This window comes from Meles meles, chromosome X (assembly GCF_922984935.1).
Source record: "Meles meles chromosome X, mMelMel3.1 paternal haplotype, whole genome shotgun sequence".
In the NCBI taxonomy this organism is placed as follows: Eukaryota; Metazoa; Chordata; class Mammalia; order Carnivora; family Mustelidae; genus Meles; species Meles meles.
In genome coordinates this window covers 17,576,348-17,595,587 of record NC_060087.1, presented here as the reverse complement: position 1 = coordinate 17,595,587, position 19,240 = coordinate 17,576,348, and the positions used below count along the sequence as shown (strand labels likewise).

At 38.9% G+C, this 19,240-nt stretch overlaps 1 protein-coding gene across 5 annotated transcripts in view; it reads right to left on the bottom strand.

Moving 5' to 3' along the window:
• The window catches only part of CNKSR2 (connector enhancer of kinase suppressor of Ras 2), a 299,498-nt gene that overhangs the window by 33,680 nt on the left and 246,578 nt on the right, over window positions 1-19,240 (bottom strand). For all 5 annotated transcript variants that reach the window (XM_045996325.1, XM_045996324.1, XM_045996326.1 and 2 more), the window contains 2 exons: window positions 14,773-14,873; window positions 11,906-12,452 (listed from right to left, as the gene is read on the bottom strand). In XM_045996325.1, coding sequence (XP_045852281.1) covers window positions 11,906-12,452; window positions 14,773-14,873 — 648 coding nt within the window. The remainder of the gene's footprint in view (window positions 1-11,905; window positions 12,453-14,772; window positions 14,874-19,240) is intronic.

Sequence of the window (19,240 nt, the reverse complement as noted above, 5' to 3'; positions counted from 1 at the left end):
TACTGTAATAGTTCCAATGCACTTGGCGTGGGGACACTGAAAAGAAACAGGACGTACAGATGAAGGTCATCAGGACACTGAGTTATCTAGGACTCGTCATAAAGTTAAGGTGGTTATATACATTCAGTTCTGAGATGAGACAACACAAAATATCTTAGATAATAAAATTCCACTGTGTAGCTTTGGACATATACAATGTACAGAGCACTGTGGTGAGAGCAAAAGCAAGGCTATTATGCTGAAGAGATCCATGAAACTTTAGAGATCGAAGAAACCATCAGGTTCAAGTATCCCAATTAGCTTGGGAAGCCATGACTGGTAGCTGGTTACTCAGCCCACTCTTAAACACTGAGTAATGGGGAGCCCACCAAACTGACAAGACCATTTATTCCATTCATGGGCAAATGCAACCATTGGAATATTTCCTCCTCATATCAACCAAAAAGCTCCTCTGTACCTTGTACCTACTATGCCTTCTGAAACTTCAGACTGTCTTAGCCCTCTTCCACATGTCAGCCATTTACATACTTGCTCTGTAGTTTTCTAAGTTGTGATGTCAAGATCCGTGAGTGGAAAATTTGTAGGAAGTCAGCTTTCATATCAATACAAGGGAGAATTTTTTTTTAAAGATTCTATTTATTTATTTGAGAGAGATCACAAGTAGGCAGAGAGGCAGGCAGAGAGAGAGGGGGAAGCAGGCTCCCTGCTAAGCAGAGAGCCCGATGCAGGGCTTGATCCCAGGACCCTGGGATCATGACCTGAGCCAAAGGCAGAGGCTTTAACCCACCCAGCCACCCAGGCGCCCCTACAAGGGAGAATTTTTAATTACAGCTGTCCAATATGAGTTGCCCTGCCTGGGGGCAGTAAGCTCTGAGTGCCTGAAATATCCAAGCAGAGTCTCAATAACAATTTTTCAAGTATATAAAGAGTATTTCTGTATGAAGTGGGAAAATGAATATTTCAAAGTCTAAGTTCTATGTTGAGATGGCTAGTTTTTCTGCATATTTACATATATTATGGCACATGTCATATGCCTTCTCTAGTAAAAAAAACAATTTATCTATTAAATGAATTCTTTACCTTAACATAAAGCATTTAAAATGAGTTCTATAGTATTAACCAGAGAGACACTATTCGCGGTAGCACATACCCAGAAAATGTCCACAAAATTGTTACAAATTTAAAGAAGCATTCAAAGTAAAGCCGAAGTTTTCACTTAATTATTCAGCAAAGATCTTCAGCATTTGTACAGAATTATTTTTGGAATGGTAAACATCTTTCCCACCTCCAGTGCCAGGGCAAAACTCCTTCTAATTATGTTACTAAAAGAGTCTTAGAACCCAGGATGCTAAATCAAGAGATGGCTGCCCAGCAAATACATAGGGTGTAAGTTGACAATAGAGTACAAAGTGAGGGGTGGGGCTTACTGTCAGAGTTGGCAGAAGGTTGTATTAAAGCCACAGTGAGTGATTCCAGGCGGCCCTCCTCCCTATTCTTTTTAGAAAAGGCCTTAAATCCCCCCCGTCCCGTATTGGCATTGTTAAAGAACAAGGAGAAAACAGCAGAGATGCTCAAGGTAAAAGGTATAAAATTTAAGTTCAGTGATATCAAGTTGTGGGCTATTTTCTCTCACCAAGAATCCTAGAGTGAATGGCTGTTCTAGAATTTCCATTTTCAAACTTCCAGAATAGACTCTAAATTAGGCCAACAAAAACCACAACAATAATTTAAGGAAAAAAAATTATAGCTAAGGAAGCCAATAAAGTCGTGGATGAGAAAATTTGGAGGTCTTAAATGCATAGATCTTAGGCATGAAGTGAAAATATTCTATGAATGATTTACCAAAAAAGAAATAGCACAATAAAAATATCACATTCAAAATTGTGGAAGATTAGGGGTTATAAATGTGGAAGAAAGTGAAAAACAGTTTAAAATGCTAAGGTTCAAGTTTCCCTAAAATAGAGAATCAAAATACAGTATGATTTTCTGTATTTGGCACTCTGCTAACACTGGTAGGTTTTTCTGAAAATTCAACTCCATGTTGGTTGTGCTGTAAAATTAAGAATCATCTTCTCAGTCATGAAAGGAATATTAATCTATGGTCAGTATATTACTATGCCAGTATAGTATTAGGGCCACTCTCATATTATACTGACCATAGATTAGTATTCCTTTGATGACTGAGAAGATGCTTCCTAGTTGCATAGTACAAATCAATGAGGATTATTGGACATCTGATTTGTGTTCGTCAGTATAGTTGAGCAACCATAATGTCTAAGGAATGAGCCAAAGATGAAATCGCTCTAGAAGTGATCTGATCTGATTCCAAGCAGTTTTATTAATTCTGCATAAGTGATAAGTACCTTAACATGAACACAGAATATATGCCATCTCTCAAAGAAAAATTTTTATACAATTATTATTTGGTTACTTGGGAAAGTGACTGGCACAAGACAATAAAGATGCTGCATACTTTAAATTGTTTTTTCTGTTTCATATTATCAGAAAGACCTTTCTTATTTCTTGAAGACAATGCACTAATTTTTGTTGTAAGTAGACGTATGGAGAGTTATGGAAGATAGATATACTCTCAATAAACTATCTGGTATGTAGTAAACAAACAATAAAAGTCAAATAAGTGAATAGGAATAAATGAATACATGCTTAGAACTAAACAGACTACATATTGCTACAGCAAACCAAAAGAACAAGATGGAGGCTTAGTTTACATTTTAGTAAGCTAAATCTAGATAATGAAATGTTAGGGGATCAATGACTAAGAAAGTTAAAGAACTTGTAGCTCTGAACTGAATCCATGAGTTTAATAACTGTTATTCATTTTTTTTAAAAAAAGATTTTATTTATTTATTTGTCAGAGAGAGAGAGAAAGAGTGAGCAAGCTCAAACAGGGGAGCAGCAGGCAGAGGGAGAAGCAGGCTCCCCGCAGAGCTGGGAGCCCGATGTGGGATTTGATCCCAGGACCCTGGGATTATGACCTGAGCTGAAGGCAGATGCTTAACCGACTGAGCCACCCATGTATCCCAATAACTGTCATTCTTATTTTCAAGTATTCTACAACTTCTGTGAAATAATTCAAAGCTGATTTCATTGGCATACTTTGTGCTCGTAATAGAAACACATGCATATGAAATTGTCATATTACATTCCTGAGGTAAGAACCTTCTAGAAGTTATCAAGCATGAGGTTTAAATATTAAAATACTTTTTAATGACCAACTTCTGTATTTAAAATATATAGTAATAGGCACTTTCCCCCTTATTGAATGGCATAGTAAGAATATCTTTCCATTAAAGGAAAAGTTTCAGAGTATAACAGATAGAGCTATGGAAGACCAACTGTTAGCACTAAGATGTGCCTATGGCCTAACATGAAAGGCCAGAAGAAGGGAGCTGATGAGAACACTGGAAAAAATAGGAAGATGATTTAGTAGAAGGGTTATATAGTATTTAAATATTTCATAAGTATTTTAATATTAAACTTAAAACTTAAAACCAGAAGCTATAGGTCAACTCTGACTACCAGGTGCAGTGGTTCTGAAGCCCGTCTCTGAGTTCTAAATTCTAGTTTTCAGAGGCTAGACTTGCTATGCTTTTTACCTAGCTGTCTCTGGCTTAGCTGTTTTCAGTGCAGAGTTTTGGGATCAGATGACATTACTTGAAGACCTTCCTTAAGAAGGCCGGGCAAAAGTCTTATGGTACCAAGCCATTAGGCAGGTTGGCCATGAGCTTCTGATACATGAGGATGGGGATGTGTATCAGAGCGTGTAAGTGTGCACGTACAGCTATTGTCATTTCTTCTCACATTTCTCCTCCCATCGTTTTTGAAAAGGTCAACATGTAACTGGCATTTTCTAGGGGGACATGCTGGGATGGGGCCGGGTTCTGAGGCGGCATGGAAGTTTTGTCACAAGACTGTTGCTTCTGTTATAAACTATGGTCATTATCAAAAGAGTTTCTGAGGAAAAATTACCCGAGTGACAGGAAAAAGATACAGAAAGAAAACAAATTCATACAAGAATGAATTTTTAAAACCTTAACTTTGAACAGAAGTTACCTCTGGAGAGTGAGGGGAGTGGGTTTTTTTTTTTTTTTTATTTTTACCATTGTTTTATTTACTTAGCAATAAACAAGTTATTACTTTTCAATTAAAAGAACAAATGAAAAACATGGGGAAACTGAGAAACTTCAAGGTTACTTTTTTTTTTTTTTTTTTTTTTTTTTTTTTTATTGTTTAACATTAATTATTCTTTTTTTTTTTTTTTTTTTTTTTTTTTCCCCCTTTTATTAATTTTTTCAGCGTAACAGTATTCATTCTTTTTGCACAACACCCAGTGCTCCATGCAAAACGTGCCCTCCCCATCACCCACCACCTGTTCCCCCAACCTCCCACCCCTGACCCTTCAAAACCCTCAGGTTGTTTTTCAGAGTCCATAGTCTCTTATGGTTCGCCTCCCCTCCCCAATGTCCATAGCCCGCTCCCCCTCTCCCAATCCCACCTCCCCCCAGCAACCCCCAGTTTGTTTTGTGAGATTAAGAGTCATTTATGGTTTGTCTCCCTCCCAATCCCATCTTGTTTCATTTATTCTTCTCCTATCCCCCTCCCCCCCCATGTTGCTTCCTGATATGAGGACATGGACAAGGTTACTTTTTTTGGTGCAATCCTGTTATGTCTTTATCTACCATCTTCCAGTAGTTGGTAAGCATAGGAGGGAGATATCATGTAAAGGGAAGAAAGGGAAGCTTTTGGGATCTTCAGGTTTCTCTGGCAAGGGTGGCCAAGGTAAAGGGCATTGGATTTAGGACATATTCTCATAAAATAAGCTAGAAATTCTTCTACTTGCGAACCTGACAAGATGACATTACTGACCTGAAGAAAAGCAGTTTGCTTTCCTGATGTGTGAAACTAGTAGCAAGCGAAACTGTAAATGCTAGCGTGTCTTACCTACACTGGCAAGCGACCGTCATTCTTTTATGTGAACTTCAGTTCTTATCTGCCCACATCTTCTGCTGGTGTGACACTATAGCATCGAGAATTCATTATTTTGCCATTTAAATCTGGTTTCCTGGCTTAGTAACATTCGTGAGATTGTTTTCCTGGCGAATGCAGGCCTATTGGCTATTCACTCAAGTACAAGTTGCAGTAGCCACCATTTTACAAAGGAAACAGGATGAAACTCGGTGGCTTCATCCACCCAGGGAGCCAGTCTGCCTTGGCAGACAGTACATTTTGGGAGGAAAACAACTGCCCAGGGGTGCTGGAAGATCTGGTTTCCAACCACGAACTGGTTCTCTCACATGTCCTATTCTTGTGGTCTTCATCTTTGAAACGTGATTAAATTGGGAGGGTAGGGTTTCAGTAGTAGAGAAGGCGACTCTCAGTGAGCCATAACACAAAGATCAGTAATTCTAGTTATTTGTACCCCAGCTTTGTGGTGTCCAGCATGCAGAGGGTATGCCGGACATGCAGTACTGTCCTTCTCTTTACAAAATACCCAACATCAAGGATTCTGCAATGGTTTTATTCCTGTTTTATGTCACACAGTAGATAAAACATTTACTTCAGTGAATCATATTACTATTATGTAATAAAATGGGAAAAAAGTGGTGACAAAAGGGGTTAGCTATTATTTATTCATTCACTTTACTCATTCATTCATTCATCCAATAGTGTCTGGCCTACCAGAGGCTATATATCATTTTAGGCACCAGGTGTACAAAACAGGAATAAAATCTCTGCTCTTCAGAAACTTATATTCTGGTGGGTGGAGATGGAAAATAAATCAGTGAATAATATTTGATATTATACTCAGAGCGATAAAGCTGTGAAGATTATAAAAGGGGGGTAATATTTCAGAGAATGAATAGTGGTGGTTATGGTGGTGAGGGGTCCTCTGGGTGTGACTGGGTTGTCAGAGTAGAACCCTCTGAGGGGAAAATATGTGTACTGAGACCCGCATGGCATCTATAAACTCATATTTCAGTAAATAGATATAAAGTTATTGTTATTTGGAATACAAGTTTTCTTTTGGGTTCCCAAATGTCCAAAGTCAAAAAAGAAAGGAATAGTGAGTGACAAGAATGTAAAGTGAGGGACAGTTCTATTTTAGCTCCTAGGATATGGCTAATGTATTATGTTGAAATGTACAAAATCGCTGATATTTCATCATTTTGACCTACAAAAACAGCAATTCATATGGCTCAACTCAATAGCTGGAACCGAACAAAGTCAGGGCATGCAGTCAGGTAAATGTTATTTACTGAAGTTTGCCAGGATTAATTCACTTTAAATGTATTATAATTGCCCTTATTGCCTAAATCCAAATATGCATAAAATCTATATAAATTACACAATTATAAAAAATTTATTTCAAGACTTACAGTGCGTCAGATATGGAAACTAAGTGCTTTCTGCTGTTGCCTCATTTGATCCTTATAAAACCTCGGGTACTGCTACTACATGATGTACACAAGAAGAAGGTGTGAAATAACTCGATCCATCAAACCACTTACAAGTGGCAGAGTGACAAAGCAAGGATTTAAACTGAGAAATATATTCAGAGACTGTATTCTAAGTTCTGATCACTTAGTGTTTATAGGAAAATATGCTTATTCATTTCAAAAGTCAACAATAATTCTATCTAACTTGCTGTATTTTCAGGTTTACATAATATGTATCCCCTTTTAGATATGAAACCTTTCATTAGTGCCAAGACTTAAATGATGTGATGTGATCTGGGGTATATGTTTGCACGCACACACACACACACACACATATTTGTTTGCAGATGTAGCATACATAACAGTGGAGAGGCTCATGGATAGTAATGACAAGCGGTTTGGTACATTTTTTTCTTTATGACCTTAACAACAAATCAAGGTTAGTCTCAACTACTCATAGTTATTCCATTTCCCTTGCTCTTTGGGCGTATGATGCAACTCTGGCCAATGCAATAGGGAGCTAAGTCTGTTGGAAGGATCTAGGAAAAATTTTCCTTGATCTTACAAAGAGGACTAAAGTTAGGGTGCCCTAGATGCTGGTCTTTGGCTCTCTGGACGCTGTCTTATAAGAAGTGATGCCTAGAGCTGTTGGCATTACAGAAAATTCACTGAGAGGCCTGACATGGTAGAGCCACAAAATTCACTCCAGATCAACCCACCTCTGAACTTCTCGATAATAATAATTTTTCCTCATCATTTAAGTCAACAACTGAGTGACATGTCATTACAAATCCAAACTAGAACCAGTATCAGCATTTTAGTTAGACTCTATATCTAATCTTCAAGAAAATATGGTATTAAGAGAATATTTGTTTAATACTTTCTAGATTTTTCTGTGTTCTTTATATATACTTGTTACATAACCAGCAAGGCATAATGCCCTTAAACTTCACAGAAGTGCCGTATTTAGGGTTCTCTGCTATTTTTTTCTGATTTTAACGCATGTCTTTTTATTCATATTCCTCATATAGCTTTTCCATCTCTTTCCTTTAGACCTGAACAGTAACTGAAGATATTAGTGGTGGTTATGCCCTTCTAAATTCTTTGTGCATAATTGATCTCGACAATCAATAAAACACTAAAATGTGCTGCAACACTTTTATTTTCAACTTGCTTCTCTTTTCCTTTTATGCAGTTTCATATTCTAGGAATATCTTCCCCTTGCCCACATATTTTGTACCTGGATGTTCTTAAAAATAAAATTCATGGCTTTTAGAGACTCTTCAGGAAATTACTCTAGGACCCTTAAAATGATTGAAGAGGGTTAATCTATCTTCTTCTGCCCTGTATTGGTAGTCATTATCCATCTTCTCTGCCTCAAAAATTCAAGATATTAGGCCATTGAGCTCTTAACTTACCAATTTTTGCAAAGGAGGTTTAGATTAAAAAAATTACTTAAGAATACATTTCTTAGAAAATCCCACTTTGGAAGCATTATTAAATATCTTGGCCAGGTAACCTAATGTGCATTGTAGCTACAAGCTGACAGATTTTATCCGCCCATCTCTGGAAAAAACAAAAACAAAACCAAAAACTCCCGGGGTTTTGCTTTAGATTTCTAAGAGCGAGCTAATAAATGTGTAGATTAAATGAGAATACTGGTAGTTTATCTCTAAGACAATGAAAAAGAGCACCTTATAACTTCATCAAGTACATGGAGGCCCCAAGAATGTATGGCTAGTAAAGAGGGAAATCAGCAGGATTAAAAGGATAAAGCTTTTGAAAAACCTCATCTAAACTGTCCAGTGTACTAGATAGTTTAAGAAAAGAAGAGAGCCATTTCAAGTAGACTTAAACTGTATTAACCAAAACAGTATTTCAGTGTTACGGCAGATGATTTCTGAATGAAGTATATTTTTATATTTTGTCCAACTTTTATTATTTATATTCCATGGAAGTTGCATAGGCAGACATAATTTATTATTTAATTTAACTGAGGTATTAGAAGGCCCACATCTCAGTAAGCTTTGAAACTGCTAATTGGGATAATAGGAAATTACTGTCTTCTCCCAAATGCCAGGGAAGTAGGTCAGGATAATTAATATGCAAGCTGAATTTCAGTCAAAGGAAAACAAGACAGGTCTCATCTGTGTACTTTTAATATCATCCATTTTACACCAAAATGAGTTCAGCCTGTGCAAAATCATAGTATGATTCAGTTAAATAACTGAATTTCAAAATAAGAGAAAACGTAGTCCAACCATGAGAACACAGACTGAAGACTGTCCTAAGGGAGGCTGAATTTATACCTCATAAGCAGGGAAATTGAAAAAAAAAATCTAAGTCACCGATTTAGGTACCTCTTGCTTTTTAGACTGCTTTGTAAACTAGTGAGCACTATATAATATACATCATACTATATAAAGTTAAAGTAAATATAAATGACGAGAGAGGAGGTTGGTTGATGACATAGTTCTTCATCTGTAAAGCAGAAGATAGGCTATATATTCACATTTTATTCTATTACTCCTCCCCACTTGCCTGATGCTTCCTACTTTAAATTTCTTGGTAAACTGAGAATAAATATTTGGACCTAGAGACACAAAACTTATTTTCCCTGCAGGTCTGTACTGGATTACTGCAAGTTCACTTTAGTAGGTCAAACCAAATGCTGGCCCCGAGCAGGCTGGTTTACAGTAACACACCACTGCGGGGCCTCGACTATAATATGCACAGGAGCTAGCAAAGCTGTGGGCGGCAGAGCGAGTGCTCTCAGGTCTGATGGCATGGCCACAGCTTCTTTCGTGCCTATAATTTGGGCTCTTCTACTAGAACATCCAGTAGCTCAATTTGGATAAGACGCCTGGAATACTTGCTCCTAATGGCCGACCCGGGGCAGTCATGAACACGACACCCCTTAACTAGGCCTTAAAAATTCTTTTGAAAACACGGACTGTAAAACTGATGTTTCTCAAATTGTGTGTTCATCGAATCGAACATTCCTAAATGTCAAAAACAGTAATGCAGAAAGTCGATTGTTAGGAAGGCAAACATACATTCCATTAAGTGAAAAACATCTACTAGGTGACCATGAAACGCACTGCTCTGCTGAGAATGGTCTGAAGAACACTGACACATCAAGCGGCAAGATTGGGGGGAAATGTCCAGAAAGAAATGGGGTCTTGAACGACAGTGCACGGCCACCTCTAGTGAAGCAGATCCGACTGAAATAGCATTAGCTGCCACATGACATTGAACCATAAAGACAAAATGTGCAGTACTAGATTTAGGGACACACTTCCTACGGTTGTTTGGCCTTCTCCCAATTATTCCACGGAAAAAGAGCCCCTGAAAGAGATGGATAATACTGGATAACTGCCCACTTGACTCATTTGGGAAACTGAAGAAAAAACCCACCAACTTAGGAGTGCATCTATATGGTAGAAACGTATCCAATCAACAAACAGCCAAAAAGAGACACTAGAAGAGCAAACTCGAAAGCCATCTAACTATGGATGCTCCGTGGGCCCAGGTTTGTCTTTCAGGCCCAAGGACATGGCTTCTCCTCTCCAGTACTCCCTCACTCATGGCCAGGAGGAACTGGGGAGTAACTGGCTTAAGCGAAAAAGATAGCATCAATGACTTCTACCTGCGGCCATGAGATGTTTTCTGAACAGAATTCTCTAGTCCAGAGGGCTGTGCAAATGTCAACACAATTTATTTTAAAATAGCAGAGATAAAGTATTCTCCCTGCTCTGTTTGTACAATACTGAACAAACCTCACATAGTTAGAGCCATCGTGCAGCACCTGGACGACCGTTGAAACGCAGTTTCTAACTCAGCTTTAAATTTTAGAAAACAATGTACTAATTTCGGTAAACATCGTAATGGTAAAAATGTATTATCATCCTTGCCAGAAGTCCTACAGAGGCCTAACATGGCTCCTAGGTATTTCTTCCACCAGACTCTTCCATAATCTCTGATAAATGTGAATGCTGGGAAGCCATGACAGGTAACAGATGGTAATTACCATTTCCTGCACCAATAGTATACCTTTTGTAATGCTCCTTGTGGAGATTATGGCTAAAATATATTTCATGTGGAAACTGTGTTAACATATGAATTTTATTACAAGAGACTCATATTTTGAGGGTAGAAGATATAAATTAATTCCCATTAAATAATGCAGTGAAGATCCATACCATAAAAGAAAGTCTGCTGTATTTTCTTGTTAATCATCTCCAAAGTGAGCCTCATTTTAAATAAGCCAAAATTAACATGGGGATGAGGCTCCTGACCTGCTGATCCTCTGTGAGCTCTGAGCGATTTTCCAGTCATGATGAACTTACAGTACTATATCCCACAGTCAAACTCTCGTTTTCTCACAAAATGGGCTGATGGATATAGTCTGCGTGTATCCTTTAAAAAGAGAAATCTAATGCCCTAGTGGAACCAAACCAGCAACTGTGGTTTCATCAACATTGGCTTGGGACTTCTGCACTAACTGGCCCAAACTTCGTTTTGAATAAAGATATGCAAACAGTTTTATACTACCCTTTAACACTGCTTTTTTGGGGGGGGAGGGTAATTTTACATTCAGGACTTATAGCCAAACCTGGATTTTCCTTCTAAGTAAAACAACTGAGTTTTAGCCTTTCCCTTAAAAATAAGCTGGGTTTCTGGCCTGTTGTAGCACATTAATTAGAAACAGATGCTTGGTAAGGGATGTTGGATAAAAAACTTGATAATTAGTAAACATAGTCTTAATGCCAACAAGTCAGAGGATTTACTTAACTGACTTTGTCTCTCTTAAGAGTTGATTCACATAAATTGAGTTTTGCAGTTAACATACATACCAAGAACGTAAATAAATGCTTTTGGGAAACTGGTTTTTTCAACTATTTGGACTTGACAGAAGTGCTGTTTGAAATTTCTTCTTGGAAAGCCCTTCTGAATTTTTCCTTTAAATCTTTGAATGGTGGAAAAGGAAGTTGTGTGTGTGTGTGCATGCACATGTGTGTCTGTGGGTTCACTTACATATTCAACCAAGGTTCTGCTAACACCCTGCATTTAGTTTCTTAACCCAAACTCAGGGGACAATGACTGTGGACCAAAGGGATGATGCATGCGAGGGAGAAGAAAGTGGGTAAGAGGAGGAATGAAAAGGAAAAGAAATGACTCTCATCAGCTTTAAAAGGCAAATGGGTAACTGGGGAAAACCATTTGCTCTAGCTTTGGGTGTCCTGGGATATAGGTTTCGTTATCCATCTTTTGTCCCCCACATTATTCAAGGTCTGAAAGTAAAACACCAAGGGATACCTAACTTCCTGTGCAGCAAGACCATTATTTTAAGAAAAAAGGGAAACAAGATTCTATTTTCTTAAAATAAGAAGTTTGAAAAGGTTAGGAATCTGTGTACACAGGCTAAGCATCTCCAGCATACTTACTTTTGTCTCCTATGTTTTCCCCTGCTGCCTCCCCTTCCTCCTCCTCCTCCTCCTCCTCTTCCTCCACTTCTGTGGGCTGTACGTCATCCTGCGGGTCACAGGCACTAACTGGCGCGTTCAGACAGCAGTGGTTGAACCCGCTATCTCGAGGCAGAGTAAAACTTCGAGGCTTGCCCCCGTTTCCATTTAACACTTGCATTCTCTCGCTCTCGGCCAGGGGGTACGGCCCATAGTGATCCTGTAGGTGGCACTTCTGAGTTGGGAGAGTGGACTGCCGCCTGTGCTCCGGGGAGATGGCCGCAGAGTCAGAGAAGACAGAATCCTCCAGGGGTAGAGTCTGAAGATAGTGTAATCCTGAGCTTGTCAGGGGCGTCTCGATTAAATCCTGCCAGGAGCGGCGCTGACTGGCTGTCTTGCGAATGGGGGACACCACACTGCTCCCGGTCACTTCCTGGCGAAACTCCTCATGGGAGGACTGTGACTGAGAGGTCTCTGTGGAAGAGAGCCGGCTGTGTTTTGCTTCCACATAAGGACTGGCACAACTCATCTGTGGAAAGGAGCCTCTGGTCAGTCTCCATAGAAATAACGGACCACCTCTGTCAGCAAGGCACAAGTTAGATTTCCACCGGCTAACATTTACCAGTCAAGTTAATGACTAGTCAAGTTCACAGACATCTCGAAGTTGGGCCCTGGCTGACCTTTTAAGGGACTGAGATGTGGAGTGTTCAAATGCAGCTCTACCAGACTCTCATGAAAAATCTGACATATTAACATGCAAAATTTTACAATGACGCATGAGAAAATCTGAATGCTTACGTAAGAAATATTCAGCAGCAACAACAACAAAAATCTGAAGTTTTAAAAATCTCTATGCATTTGAAACTATGAACAACTGTTGCCAAATTCATATTTCCGGATTTTATGGAGTTTGGGGCTGAGGGCAAGGAGAGAGACTTTTGGATGTGAAAACAAGATGCCTATAATCAGACAGAACCCCTCCTCTTCCTCACAGCTGAATGTCTGCTCCTATGGGCGCCAAGGAAACTCTTTCTTAGGGTCTGCTCAGGATGACATTATACCCTGATGGGGATTAGCATTTGCCTTGAGCCTGGGCACCTCAGGGTACATAAACATAAAAGAAAAATGGGATATTTTATTCCCAGAATTTCAGGTTTGGGAACATACCATATAGCATCGAGTGAATGCTGTAAAGGACTTGCAGGCGCCCCCGCTGGGGACAAGGCTCACTGTAGCTCTCTGGCAGCTAACAGATCAGCCCGGCTCCTTTCTGGCAGAAGGAGCCAGCTTTATCAAATGTGGTCATGGCAAACGGGGCTGCAGTTGTGGTCAGGACAAGCCTGGCTGAGGCGAAAGTTCATACTGCCCCTTGGGCTAAAGGAGAAGTTAAGTGGCATCTTCTGGGGGCAGTTTATCTTTCCACATGTTAATAACATAAATAGTTTCTTTCTCGAAATCCCCATGCTGCTGTGATTAAAGAGCTGACCATGAAGCTGCAGCTTCCCTTTCTTCCTCTTTTAGAAATATAATATTTTATTTAGAAATATTTTAAAGGCATTATTCAGGCCCTGATGTTTTAGGGGAAGAGGGAAAATATGATATAAACTATATCTTGTCACTGAGTTTGTGATTTCATTTCTATCGCTCATCCTTGCATTCTGTTGCACTCAGTGAACTGCTGCATTAAATAAATGTGTATACATATAGGAAAAATTCTCAGGTAATAGACATTGTCATCCAAAGTTGTTATTAAAAATGTGGCTTCCCTTTTAGTTATTGGTCAAAAAAAGTGCCCATTTGTTTATTTCAGAAATATTCATGACGCACTTAGGAAATAAGTGCCAGTGCTGTGCTAGACCACAGGGATGAGTAGGTCAATCCAACAGGGTCCCTGTTCACGAAAGGTCCATAGTCTAGTCCAGTGAGCTGTCTGTAGTCCCAGATATACTGATTTAATGTCTGCATCTGCATTTCTGAAATGTTCCAGAGGTGATTCGTATGCACAGCCACGGTTGAGAAGTGGCCTCAAATTATGTCACCATCTTGTGTAGTGCCTTTCTTATTTAAAATCCTCTAGAGTAATATGGAGGTGTAATTAGGTTGACTGCTGTTGTCACCTAAATTCAGCTTCCACTTCCTGTGTGGAAGACTCAGTCCCAAGATAGGCAGAACTGATTGTTATGATGCCGTAACCATGCAATATATTGTCGAAACTGGGACACTACTAGAGATGCTTTTAATACTTCTGATGGGAAATGTGCAGAAAGTGGGATAGTCCCAAGAAAACCAGGACAGTTGTTTACCCCATTAAAAGATTAAAGTACAGTCTATACGCAGAATAATGTGCACAGGTTTAAGGAGTCTGGAGTACCATATAAACACATACATTAAGCTAGACCCCTGACTATCTAAAAAGCTGTATGTTAAAACATGTGTTCAATACAGATGTAATATTAATTTTTATGGGTTTTTTTCTGAAGGACACAGGAATGAACTTCATTAGTGTGGAAATACATAAGGTCCACTTATATACCTTTTTCTAAGGAAATTTTTTTGTTGCTGATATTTCCATGAAGACGACTCTGACACAAGTAGGATTTTTTTTTTTTAAATAAACCTGGGCAGATATTTATGATGCCTGGAATCTGTGGTGACTGTTTCTCCTGATTAAATTGTCTTTGCATACTTAAATATTTTTTCCCCTTATTGCTTTTAGACTCCCTGTTTTCCTTCCTCTTAAGAATCCGGAGGTCTGACATGCAATTCACTACATGACTGTTTTTAACAAACAAAGGGATATCATCCAAGAATCCGATGCCAAATTACATACATGTCTGCTGGCAACTTACAGAAGGAGGCCGCGGGTATGTATCATAGGGGGGTGGAGGGCTGTCCTGTTTGGGTGTTGATGGAGTATCTGCCTCTTCCTTGTCACTCTCACTCCAGTAATCTGTAAGTTCACACACATAGATACAATAACATTCTATTAAACGTTTCTAGCCATATTTTCAGGAACATACACTACCAGCTAACACAAGGAAATTTAAATTCCACTCCTACACCTCCTACTCCAGGCCCACCGACATGTATTTTCAGCTGGGTTTTGAGGAAGGAGAAAGGAAGAGTACGATCACCTAATTCCCACCTTTAAAGCAAGCAATTATACACAGCTACAATTTTGAGGAGTTAAGAAAAAGACATTGCATAAGCCAGATCGGGTTTCGGGTGCTTTAGATTTCAGGCCAAATTATCCTGAACCTTTAACTAATGAATGATAACACATAATGCCTCTGAAAGGTGTATCATTTTACCCTAAAAAGGAAAGCAATGTATCTGTAGATCTTTACAGATCTACAGATATAAAGAGCTCCAAAAATAATGTTCTCAATTCTCTTTTCTGGCTTCAATTCACTGGTTATCTAACAATCGCTGTTTCCAGAGTCATGCTGACATGAATCTCTATAACACCGTACTCCCACCTCTACTTGGAAACACATGGCAAATTCTGATTCTTGCCAAATGCAAAAGGGCAAATTTGCTGATGTGGGCCGCAAGTTCCAAACTTCCAGAACTACTTAAAAGGGTAGAAAATGTAAGCCGCTAGTTTCGGCAGACCTCAGACAAGAGGGAAGGGAAAAAACTCTGAGAGATGAATCAGCTGAGTAAGTGAAATACAGCACAAAGGCCAATAATCAAAACCTGTTCCACTAATACCTTAACCACTCTTAACTCTGGGTTAATTCTTTACAAGAGTTACGAGGAAAAACCTATAAGCATTGCCCATATGAATCTCAGATGATAAAAGAGGAGAAAAATTATTAAAACATATGTTCTTTATTTTTATGAAAATCCAAATCACAAAGGAACCATCATAAGGCCTAAATAATATTCAGATTTAGGTGAAAAATCATGGCATGTATTTTTACAGGAACCCCTCTCCACCCAGGAATTCCTATATTGTAATACTTATATAAATTTTCCTTGTGGTGTTTATTAATAAGTATAACTAACATTTATTGAGTGTTAACTATATATGCTGAATAGAAATTAATAGAGCTGGGATTTGAACTAAGAAATCACCTTGCCCTAAACCTTGAAGAGACTCTTTTGTATGACATAGGTGGGAGAATTTAATTTGGCATATATTCGTGATGCTTTTTTAAAAAAATTTTTTAAAGGTTTTTTTTTTCCTGTCAGAGAGAGAGAGAGAGCGAGCGAGCGAGCGTGAGTGAGCCCACAAGCTGGGAGAGCAGCAGGCAGAGGGAGAAGCAGGCTCTCCGCTGGGTAGGGAACCCGATACAGGACTCGATCCCAGGACTCTGGGATCCTGACCTGAGCTGAAGGCAGACACTTTACCAAATGAGCTACGTAGGTGCCCCTATTCATGATGCTTTAAGCCCCCTCCTCCTTCTGCTTTATTACTCTGGCTCTCAAGAATAGCAATTCTTTAACAATGGAGAGAGATTATTATATTCAGGCCTCAAAATACTAAAACATTGAAAGTGCTATTCCTACTTTAATTATTCCCTTTGACTAAAAGGTAAGCAGAAACTAGTTAATCTAAATTTGTGTCTGGTATTCAAAATGGACCATGCTGGTGACAACCAGTATACTAACCTTGCCCTCAAATATGAATTGATGTAGTTGCCCAGAGGTGTACCCAACAAACAATGGTGGGAAAAGCATGAACTATATAGTTGGGTAGATGTAGGTACAATTCCTGGCTATACCACTTACCATCTCAGTGCTCTTGTCATGGTTACTAAACCCGAGTCTATTTCGACATCTGTAAAAGGGGGCTAATAATAACCGCCTTTCAGAGTTGTGTGTATGTGTGTGGTGGGTGGACTAAATAAGGTAATATATATTCAAGTGCTTTTCACCTTGGTAGCACTCGATAAATATTAAGACCCCTCATCTTCTTGGGTGATTTTGTACTTAGCATTCTAGGACAGTCTGACCCAGATCACATAGGAGATAAATGCCTTGTGTTTATCTTCTTGGATATTAGGGGTTTTTTTTTTTTTTTTTCTTGTAGCAACTGCAGCAGTGAAAAGTGAATTCTGAAACTCTGGGATCTGGGTTAGGTAGTTCTGTGGGAGCTTGAAATACCACAGGAAAGTCATTGCTGGAGGTGAAGACACTCGGCCCCCCCATCCCAGCCCCAAGCAGTGGTTTACCAAGATCACTTTGTTTTTACCCTTTCCACTATTTCTTGAAACTCTGGCACCTGTGTTGAGTTTCTCCTTGACCTTTGCACTGATACCTTGGGGGTCTCAAGGAATTAGTACCTCAAGTGGTCCTTATTAGCATGTTGAGAAGGAGATGATTGCCATTTTATCCAATTCTCTATAGCTATCACTACAAGTGACAGATGTGGGAGATTCTCTCTCTGTTTTTCCCCCTCAGCTGAATTAGGAAAAAATCCAGTCCACTATTTGATGTAATTCTTGGTTTACTAAAAAGTACCATCAATCTATAGTTTTCTTGGGTTACCGAAGAAAAGACTGAAATCCCACCTTGTAAATTAACTTCATTTCTCACAGTTAAGTTGTGTGTCTTTGACAGAGAATGTCATAGAGGAGCCTACACAGAAAACTCAATCATGGTTTATTTGGGGTTTGTGTGGAAAATTACAGGCACACTCTTTGCTCAGAGGCTGAAAACCAGTTTGATTTGCATTCTAAGAGCAAATTATTTTTCTTAGCTTTCTATTTAGCACAAAATAAATGGAACTTTTAATGTCTCTTGCAGTGGTATTCAATTTTATAAGTAACAATCATGAACAAACAGTGTTGTCAGTAGAACAGGAACATTTCCACTTTACTTCTCATGTTGATATAAAAGGATAATTTGAAAAAAAGAATGACTTGTTCATCTAAAATTGCCAAAATTGCAATATATTTTATTCATTTTTATGTGATTAAAGCTTTAGGAAGACCTTATGTATGAGAGAAAATAATGTCATGAATGTCTGACTTGCAGGTGGGAAAATATAGAAAAATAATTAGCAGACAATTAGCCAAATTGTCATCTTGGTATAATTTAGTGTAACCCTGTTTTCTCTAAGTACAACAACAAATAATGAAAGAGAAGCCCACGTCCTTTATACTTCCATAGCTACTGATAGCAATTCACTACACTTTTATTTAAATCAATGCAAGAGTCACTTCCAAGCCGCACTGGGTACTTAAATAAAAAGTGCTCGGCAGTCAGTTTCTCCTTTGCATGTTTGTGAAATATTCCCAACCCTCAAAGAGCTATATTTTGTATGAAGTTTAACTTCAGTACTGAGAATGGTACTCTGCAGATGTCAATGAACAGTACAGAAGTGTTGAGTAGACACAGGCATCCAGTTGTTTTCTGTATAGAATATATCATGAGACCTAATTATGCAGAAGGTAGGGGCGCCTGGGTGGCTCAGTGGATTAAGCCGCTGCCTTCGGCTCAGGTCATGATCTCAGGGTCCTGGAATCGAGCCCCGCGTCGGGCTCTCTGCTCCGCGGGGAGCCTGCTTCCTCCTCTCTCTCTGCCTGCCTATCTGCCTACTTGTGATCTCTCTGTCAAATAAATAAATAAAAAAATCTTTAAAAAAAAAAAATTATGCAGAAGGTAGGAAAGTGTCAGATGTTTCTGACCTATGTCAGAGTGCCTGAGGAATATACACTCTGTGGAAATCCAAATAATTTCAGAGATTCTGGTTGCATTGTGCTAGCAAGAGAGGGGTGAATTATTAACTATTAGCTTCTGCCAGTGAATGTTTACCACTCCAGAAGGCACTGAAGTATATACTCACATGACCAGGGCAGCATGAATCCTTGGACTGAATACTTATTGGAACCTGCGTGTGCAATATAACTTACCAGTTCTTTAATCCACAATGAAATTTGGCCATGTAACACCAGGTACAAAGAAAATTCACTAAAATCAAGACCATGCTAAGCTTCAAAATGATAAAATACAAGAGTTGAGCCTGAAAATCCAAGATTCCTTATTCATGTAAATCACGTTTTTTCAAAGATTCATTTTCCTCAGTACATTGTTCACTTCTAATTTTTGCCTCTGTTCTTAAGAAGAACAGAAACAAATCTGTATGCACCTATAAAGAACTGTTTTATGACTTTAAAAAATGTGAAAAGGAAGACTAGTATTTTTTTTAGTACTCTTAACACAATTTTAGGCCTATAAATTAAGTTGAAGTATGAAAGGTTTATTCTTTAAACGAACTTTAAACAACGAAGAAATGTGGCTTAATGACTGGCCTGACACACTTCCTAGTCCTGGCTAGGATTTGCCTGTGCACGCTGATTTGATGGA